Here is a 9,105-nt window from a genome sequence, read left to right as displayed (position 1 = left end):
CCTGGGGTGAGGAGGGTAGGGGCAGATGTTGGGTGGAGGAGGACAGGGAGAGCTGGGAAGGCACGGTGCTGGGGATGGGTCTCTCAGTGGCCAGTTGTGACCTCAACCTCACGTCTCCTTTGCAAGGGACCTAAGTCTCCATTTACAGAACTCACTATTTGCCTCGTGCAGGGGAAGTCCCCAGATGTCAGCCTTGTTGTGGGAATTACAAGACATATGAACCCCAGGGCTCCTTTAGTCTCTCCCCAGCCAGAGTCCACATATTTCCCCCCATGTTTTGTGGGTGAAGAGGCCCTTCAGAACCCTAAGTCCCCCCAGTTGATACTTATTGGGCTCCGTCATTCTAGTCAGGATCTGGGAGGATGCCACCATACGTAGAGGAGGCCATGAGGGTTTCACCTCTAACATTCTGAAGATACCATTTGTTTATTGTGTCTACTGTGAGCACCTGACTCTGAGTAGAATTGAGGCCCAGGGATTGTCATCTGCCTTGTTTATGAAATTGTGCCAAGTCACAAGAAGAACGATGCACAAATGAAGTGTTTTGTATGTATGTGTTGAATGAGTGAACCCCAACCATTGGAGAAACTCAGTGAGCCTCTCCAGATGTCAGAGTGGGCCTGTGGCTCCTTTCTCAGCCTGAAGTGACCCCTCTTCTGTCTGTATCAAGGAGAAAGTCCAGCCAGAAGGAAACTCAGACATCGTTTACCAATGCCATTGCAGACTTGCTTTCTATGTGCCTTTCCAAACAGTAAGAGAGATGGGCCATTGTGGCAGAATGCTGAGAGCTGCTTCAGTGAGGGGGAAGAGAAAAGTAATAAACATGAATCACAGCACCCACAGCAGATTGTCCAGAGTTTTAGGCTCTAGGGACCCCTTTGTTTGCTGTGTCTTAGATCATTCATTCCCTACAAGAACCCTGTGAGGTTCATCTTCTCATTACTCCCTGTTCCAGAGGAGCCAACTGAGGCTCCAAGAGGTGCATGTTCAAGACACAGCCAGTAGGGGACAGAGGCACCTCGGTGCCTTGGAGGTGATGGACACTCACCTTCTAACCAGTAGTTCCAAAAAGTGTGGCACGGTGATAAAGTCCCAGGAGGGACCCAGGCAGGTGGCATAGGAGGAGATGGGTTTAGTTAGAAAGGCTGGAACCAGGGACTCCAACAGCTTCTCCCTTGTGCTGGGCTGGAAAGTTGGCATCCTGCAGATCTCATTTTCATGCTAGGGGGACAAGGAGGGACATGAGAGTCAGTGGTAACACCATGAACCACCAGAGGATCGGGATCTGGAACTCACACCAAGAAGCATCAACCCTTCAGGGACTTGTGCATGTGGAGAACCTGGGTGCCCATGGTGAAAAGGATTCTAGGCTTTCAAGATAAAATTGCATGTGAGGATGGGGAAGGATAAAATGATTCATGCCTTCAAGGCATCAGCATGGTGAATGTGAGCTGTGGGGCAACAGCACCCTCTGTATCAACAGCCTGCATGAAGAGCATCATCCCTGCAATCCTCAAAAATCACCCTCATGGTGGAGAAGAGGAGACACGGGCTTTTGGATGTCAGATGCTTGCTCAGCAGCACCCGGGTCAGAAGAGAGCACCTTCCACAGGGAGGACTGGATGAAATTCCCTCTAGGCCACCTGAGGCTCTGCTTTTTATATGGAAGGGAAGGGTCTGGAGAGGTCTCATCCCCTCCTTATTTTAGTGACAGCACACCGGACAAGATCCTCTAGAATTACCCTTTGACTTAAAGGGATATGATTGTTTTTGTTCTTTAACATGAATGTGAGTCTGGAGAAACAGCTATGGCCATCCCAGCCCTGGTCAAGGGGAAAGTGCCGGAAGACTCCAGGGTGGGAGGAAGCGCATCCCAAGGCCCAGGATCTGCCAGGCGACTCGTGGAAGAGAAAACGCAGGCAGGTATTGAAAGCGGGAAAGGTTACGGAAATGTATGGTTTAAAGTGGAAATGAAACAAGGTGATTCTCTCTGCCACACAGACAGCAGATTGACAAAAAGTTACGAACATGTTAGTATTCAGGGGAGGTTGTGTTCAAAGAAGCAGCTACGTTCAGAGGCTGCTGGTGACCCTGTGAGCAGCTGGAGCCCTTTTGGAAAGTCAACTGGCTACACCTGTTGAAACTTGCTATCTGCACATCCTTTCACCCAGATTTCCCTTTCCCGGGTGTGTGTCTTCCGCAGGGGATTTGTGTATTTTATGGGTTGAATTGTGTCCCCTCCCCCAAATGTAACTGTTTCTATTCTCAACCCCAGAGACTTAGAATGTGACTGTTTGGACACAGAGTTCTCCAAGAGGTAATTCAGGAGAAGTGAGTTCATTAGGGTGGCCCCTAATTTAATATTCTTGGGGTTCTTACAAGGAGAGGTGGTCAGCACACAGAGCACTTCAAGAGAAGACCCTGTCCTGACTGAGATAGAAATCAGCCATCTCCACGACAAGGAGAGAGGCCCAGAGAAACCACCCCAGACTGACAGCTTGACATTGGGCTTCCAGTCTCCAGAATTGAGGAACCAGATTTCTGTGGTTAAGCCTTTCAGTCAGCGTGCATGTTATGGCAGCCCTGGCAAACTGCTCCAGCCTATTAGGACACACATAGGATTATGCTCCCTGTAGAAAGGCTGCCTAGAAAGGGAATTTTATCACGACAGGCTCCACCAGCACTGAGAGGCTGACCCGCTGTGGAACATGGCCTCCCTTAAGGAATATTACAGTGACATGCAAGAGTGCAGCAGCTGCCCGGTGTGTCTGCAGGGATGAGTTCTCTGAGATGACACTTTCAACACAGATGCATAGAGTAGCTTCACCTTCTTTTGTTGTAATCACCACCCCCCCAACTTGTTTGTGTAGAAGTGTTGGATTTTAAGTCCTGGAAGAGGTCAGCAGGGCAGGGGAGCTGCCTGTTGCTGGACATACACTTAGGGTGGGGAGTTAAAATGATAACAGTATGAGTATGTGCTACAATGTTACCATCATACCCAATTCTTGTAGCAACATGCTGAGATACTCCTGGCATAGCATCAAGTGAAAACAGAAGGATTTTCTCTGATCTTCCTCTGATAGGTGAAAGGGACTTTGCCTGTAACCAAGTTGCCACTGGGGACTAATGGCAGCCAGATTCCTTTGGGAGAGGACAGTGGCTCACTCAAGTGTGAAAGCCCTAGGACAGAGCCTAGGGAATCCCCATATTCGTGTTTGAGTCCTGGGCCCACCCTGGTTTTCTGGAATCCCTGTCTGTGGAGACCCTTCTGTGTCCAGTCTCACCCCAGACCAGCACTGGCCGTGGTTGGTAGCAGGGGGCCCCTGCCCTTCTTTGAAGAAGATGGAGAAATGGAATCCATCCAACAGCTCCTGCTTGATCTGCTGTGTGGAGCTCTGCAAAGAGAGTGAGCCAGGCGAAGAGGTGTCAGTGGCCTGCCTGGCTGACCCCATAGTGGGACACCCCCATTAGAACTCCTCCCTGGCGCCCCCTTCCCCAACAGGATTTGGCACATAGGAGCATCTGCGTAGACCTCCAGCCAGAGGAGCTTGAGGTCTCCGGCAGATGACAGCTTGAGGTCTTGGGATTCAGATCTGAGAAGACAAACTGTGTCCTCGACATTCACCTTTCCATTCTGAAGGCATGGTCTGGGCTGTGAACCTGACATACTGACCAGGTTCCCAACCCCCGACAACCTACCTGCTCCTATCCAGAGAGGGCCTCTCTTCTCCTGTTTCCCCCAAACACATGGGGAGGGGTCAGCACTGCCCTAATGGGCACAGTTGAGACCTGGCCTGGACGGGCCTGCCCTGGGCCCTGTGTTACCTGTGGGTGCCTTCTGGCAAAGGGCCAGAGGCGTCGAGGGTGAGGGTTGTACCAATGTCTATATTCTCGAGAAACAGTCTCATTTTGGCCTCTTCTGCGACGAGGAGGTCGGCAGCATGTTGGGACACAGCAGGAGAACATGTTGTTCTCTGGAGTGTCGACTATCAACTGAGCTGGAAATGGGGCTGTGTGTATAATATGGGTGCCTAGTTACCAGAATTCTAAGTTCTGTTGGGGTCTGTCAGTAAGGAAGTGAGGTCACATCTTGTAGGTTCCATCCTGTAACCTCCTCCTTTCCATAAGACCTACTCAAAGGCCCCACTGGGCTTCTGGCCGCTCACCCTCCCCCATCAACTCCTTACCTTTCACCATTATGCCAAAGTGTGCCCCTTCAGCACCTTGGGAAGACCTGGATGTAACCAGGGTCCCAGGTTTGAGGAGACAGTTCTGGGTCAAACAACCTTTATCTTAGAAGTTGTGAGACTGTAGAGAACTCCTTTGGTGTTTTGGGGCCTCCCCAGCATGCACAATGGGGGTTATGCTAGCATCTCCCTCCTAGGGAACTCATGAGGTGTGTTTGAGATAGATCTTATAAAACTCATGGTGTGGTGTTCCCTGTAGATATTGCACACACTTACAGATGGAGGAAATTCAAAAAGGAGTGATAAGTAGCATGGAATAGAATTCCAGTGGGCCTGGGGTTCACAGTGTGATCTCAGGAGAAGACTCTTTTGCTCTGGGCCTCCTCTTTCATGCCGCACCGGTAGAGGTTGAGATTAAATGAAATTCAGGCATCCTCCTTCTCTGACATTGCACCTTCCAGTGCCTTCCCATTTTATTTAGACCCAGACCTTGTGCCTCATCTCAGCTTAGGGTGAGCAGTATCCACAAAGACAGCACTGAGGGGTTAGTGACTCCCTTCTGAATGATGGAGTATGACACAGGTGATGGAATCGCACTTCAGGGCTAGTTCAGGATGTTACAACAAAGAGCCATAGCCTGGGGAGCTGATCAAAAACAGAATTATGTTTCTCCCAGTTCCGGAGGATGGAAGATGGATATCAGGGTACCAGCCTGGTCAGGCCTTAGTGAAGTCTCCCATCCCATTCACTGAGCTTTTACAGTGCTGTCCTTTCCTTGGAGGATGGCTCAACTTTAGGAGCATGGGTAGACCTCCATTCAAAGCCCAGCTCCCATTTGTAGCTTGGTGATCTTGAGGAAGTCATAGAACATCCCTGTGCCTGTTTTCTCCTCTGAGAAATGGCATTAGTGAGAATTGCTTCCCTTTTTAATCACAGAAAATAAAACATGCAAAGAAGTTAACTTGGTGCCATTGGGTGGAGAGTGAGATCCCAGCAAACCAGAGACATCAGCTTGCCCACATCAGTGGTGACGACGACTGCGGAGAGTGGGTGAGGCTAGGGCAGGATGCAGGCCAGCCTGCCAGAGCCCAGGATCAGGTGAAGGGTAAGAGTGAGCTCCTCACCCTGAATTCTCAGGAGACACAGACATGTAGGGGCTGTGGGGAGCACAATCATCAGGGCTGATCTCATTCCCCTGGTTTCCTTCATATCTGTCGTGGTCTCAGGGCCCCTCTCCCTGTGTTTCCTCTCTGCCCTGCTTTCTTCCTGGCTGCCCTCCCAGGACTCACTTTTGGCCCTGATCAGGTGGCGTTTTGAGGTAACTATAGGTCTATTAGTCACTCCTCTGAGGTTCAACCCACCTTTTGTTGAGACCTCTGAGCTTAGTCAGAGACCTCCTCCTGCTGGGACCTGAGAGAGGGCTGGAGGGAGCTGACAGTGCAATGGCAGTTTTTCCTGGGGCTGCCGCTCCAGGGCCCAGTGGCAGGTATCTGCTGAATTTGAGCTTTCTTTTGGGTCTCTGGGGTTCTGAGGTGTGATTTTCCCTCTGAAGACAGGTGGAGCCCCTGGTGGGTGCTTTCGCCTCAGAAATGGGTCTCCCTGAGCTAGTAGCTTTGCTCTACCCTCAGTTTGCTAGGACCTTCACACGTGGCCCTGCCCATTCTGACTTCTGAAGCCCACAGAGAGGGTCTGTAGAAATTGCTAGATACGAAACGGCTACAACTAAGTCACAGGAAGTGTATTTACATAACTCAGTGGTTTTCAGCCATTATTATACATTTACTTCAGCAAAGGAGATATTTTAAAATGCGAATACCCTGTGTCACCCTGCGGAGATTTGGATTTATTTGATGCTGCAGAAGAAGACACACATCTTTGGTTTTTTGTTTGCTTGTTTGATTGTAACAAGATCTTGTGCTGTGGCCCAGGTTGTAGCGCAGTTGCATGATCATGGGCACTGCAACCTTGACCTCCCAGGCTCAAGGAATCCTCCCTTCGCAGCCTCCCAAGTGGGTGGGACTATGGGCATATACCACCATGCCATGCTAATTTTTGTGTTTTGTAGAGACAGGGTCTCACTATTCCACCCAGGCTGTCCTTAAAGTCCTAACCTCAAGCTGTACTCCTGCCTCTGCCTCCCACAATGCTGAGTTTACAGACGTGAGCTACTGTGCCTGACCCTGTATCTTTTAAGAGCTTCCCTAGTGCTTTGAAGAGGCACCCAAGCAAAGAAGGCTTTGCTTGCAGAAGGCTTGTGGAACCCTGTTGAGGCTGCATCTTCTTCACAGCCATCAGATTGTTTCCTGAGGTATCTGCTTAGCAGTGCACAGGCTATTTACATGGAGGGCTTTGGGGAGCTGTTGGGTTTGGGTTTGGCTGGGGCATGAGTGTTGGCTGTGGGATCTGTCACAACCTGGTCCTATGGGACACCCAGTCTAGGATCCTTCTTCCCAGACCACCATCCTGTCTGTCACCGCTCCTATGGCAGGTCCACAGCTGCTTGCTGGAAGGGTGCTGGGAAGTATTGGTCCGCCAACTGTCACGTCCTCCTGTTCTGCTGAATCCCAGTGATCCTCACTTGGAATCTGGGTCTCAGAAGGGTGTGGCCCTGGGTTCTTGGCTGGCTGAGCTGGTGCTTTTGCAGCCTCTGGGGCTCTTGTGTGTGAGGCCTGACCTGAGTTGCTTCAGGAAACTTTTGTCCCTGAGGCTGCCTCCTGCTTAAGAGCAGAGCCTTTGTGTGGAGATCTGGCTGGCCTCCCTGGCCACCATGCCCTGCCTGTCCTCATTTTTTTATCCCTCTCATTTTTTCGTCTTCCTCACCAAAGATAGGTTGCTTTATCTTGTCGGTTTTTTTTTTTTTTCCATGTGGATTCCTGAACCCCATCCAGCCCCTCGTTCCCTCCCCAGCCAGCTCACACTCATTTGTCACAGCTCCTGGGACTCCCGTTGACACATTAAGAACAGTCCCCCACAGTGGACTGTGCTGTTCTGTTTGCACCCTTAAATTTATCGTGCTTACAGAATACCACTTCTGCAAACTAGTCAAGAAGAGGGAAGTGGCTCGTGGATATGCACCCTTGCTCATCCTCTTTGAAAAGGTAACCAGCTCTGATTTCTTTTTCTTTGACAAGATCATTCTTGTCACCGAGGCTGGAGTTCAGTGGCACAATGTTGACTCACTGCTACCTTCGCCTCCCAGTTCAAGTGATTCTCCTGCCTCGGCCTCTCAAGTAACTTGGATTACAGGTATGCACCACCACGTTCTCCTAATCTTTTTTTTTTTTTTTTTTTTTTTTTTTTTTTTTTTTTAGTAGAGGTGAGGTTTCACCATGTTGGTCAAGCTGGTCTTGAACATTTGATCTCAAGTGATCCACCTGTCTTGGCCTCCCAAAGTGCTGGAATTAGAGGTATGGGCCACCATGCCTCGCCTCAGTTCTGAATTCTTAAGAAACTCTTGAGAAGTTCTAGGTCAGCACTGATAGACCTGGGTTCTGCAGTGCTGGGTGCGGTGGCTCACACCTGGAATGCTAGCACTTTTTTGGGAGACCGAGACCAGAGGCTCTCTTGAGCCCAGGAGTTTGAGACCAGTCTGCACAACATAGACCCCATCTCTACAAAAAATTTAAGATTAGTTGCGGCCAGGTGAGGTGGCCTACACCCGTAATCCCAGCATTTTGGGAGGCCCAGGTGGGTGGATCACGAGGTCAGGAGTTCGAGTCCAACCTGACCAACATGGTGAAACCTCGTGTCTACTAAGAAAATACAAAAATTAGCTGGATGTGGTGGTGTGCGCCTGTAATCCCAGCTTCTCAGGAGGCTGAAGCAGGAGAACTGCTTGAACCAGGGAGGCAGAGGTTGTAGTGAGTCAAGATCATGCCACTGCACTGCAGTCTGGGTGACAGAGTGAGACTCCGTCTCAAAAAAATATGAAAAATAAAAAATAATATTAGTTGGTTATGGTTGTGCTTGCCTGTAGTCCCAGCTACTTGGGACGCTGAGGTGGGAGGATTATTTGAGCCCAGTAGGTCAAGGCTGCCATCTGCCATGATTGTACCAGTGTGCTTCCACCTGGGGGACAGAGTGAGACCTTGTTTCCAAAAAGAACCCTTGCAATGATAGAAATGCCGTATATATGCACTGTGTGAAATGGTGGCCACTAGCTACATGTGGCTATTGAGGTCCTGATATATGACTAGAATAGCTGAATTTATTTAGTTTAATTAAAAATAATTTTTTTTTGAGACAGCCTCACTCTGTTGTCCAGGCTGGAGTGCAGTGGCATAATCATAGCTCACTGCTCAACCTCCTGGGCTCAAATGATCCTCCCTCCTCAGCCCCCCAAGTGGCTGGAACCACAGGCATGCGTCACCACAGCTGGCTAATATTTAAACTTTTTGTAGAGACTGGGTCTCACTGTGTTGCCTAGGCTGGTCTTGAACTCCTGGGCTCAAGTGATCCTCCTGCCTTGACCTCTCAAAGTGCTGGGATTACAGACCTGAGCTGCCATGCCCAGCCTGGTTTAATTTCATTATACATACATATACATATATACATACATACATTTATTTACTTATGATAGGGTCTCGCTCTATCACCCAGGCTGGAGTGCGGTGATGCAAACACAGCTCACTGAAGCTTTGACCTCCGGGGCTCAAGCAGTCCTCTCACCTCAGCCTCCCAAGTAGCTGGGACCCCCAGTGTGTGCCACCATGCTTGGCTTATTTTTGTAGTTTTTTTGTAGAGATGGGGTCTTGCTATATTTCCCAGGCTGCTCTTGAACTCCTAGGCTATATTTCCCAGGCTGCTCTTGAACTCCTAGTCCTCCCACTTTGGCCTCCCAAAGTGCTGAGATGACAGGCATGAGCCATCATGCTTGGTCCCAAGGCATATTTTTACTTCTAGTGTAGTTCAGCCTTAA

At 49.8% G+C, this 9,105-nt stretch overlaps 1 protein-coding gene across 1 annotated transcript; it reads right to left on the bottom strand.

Annotated features, from left to right (window-relative positions):
• Positions 1–1,044: 1,044 nt before the first annotated feature.
• On the bottom strand, positions 1,045–4,088 carry LOC126947369 (ral guanine nucleotide dissociation stimulator-like). Its single transcript, XM_050778027.1, has 3 exons — positions 3,826–4,088; positions 3,285–3,395; positions 1,045–1,221 (listed from the first exon to the last, which is right to left on the bottom strand). The coding sequence occupies exons 1-3, from the start codon at positions 3,964–3,966 to the stop codon at positions 1,045–1,047; spliced, it is 429 nt and encodes a 142-aa protein (XP_050633984.1). The 5' UTR covers positions 3,967–4,088.
• Between the last annotated feature and the right edge of the window lie 5,017 nt (positions 4,089–9,105).

This window comes from Macaca thibetana, unplaced genomic scaffold, assembly GCF_024542745.1.
Source record: "Macaca thibetana thibetana isolate TM-01 unplaced genomic scaffold, ASM2454274v1 unplaced_scaffolds186, whole genome shotgun sequence".
Lineage (NCBI taxonomy): Eukaryota > Metazoa > Chordata > Mammalia > Primates > Cercopithecidae > Macaca > Macaca thibetana.
This window is presented reverse-complemented; position numbering and strand designations above follow the sequence as displayed.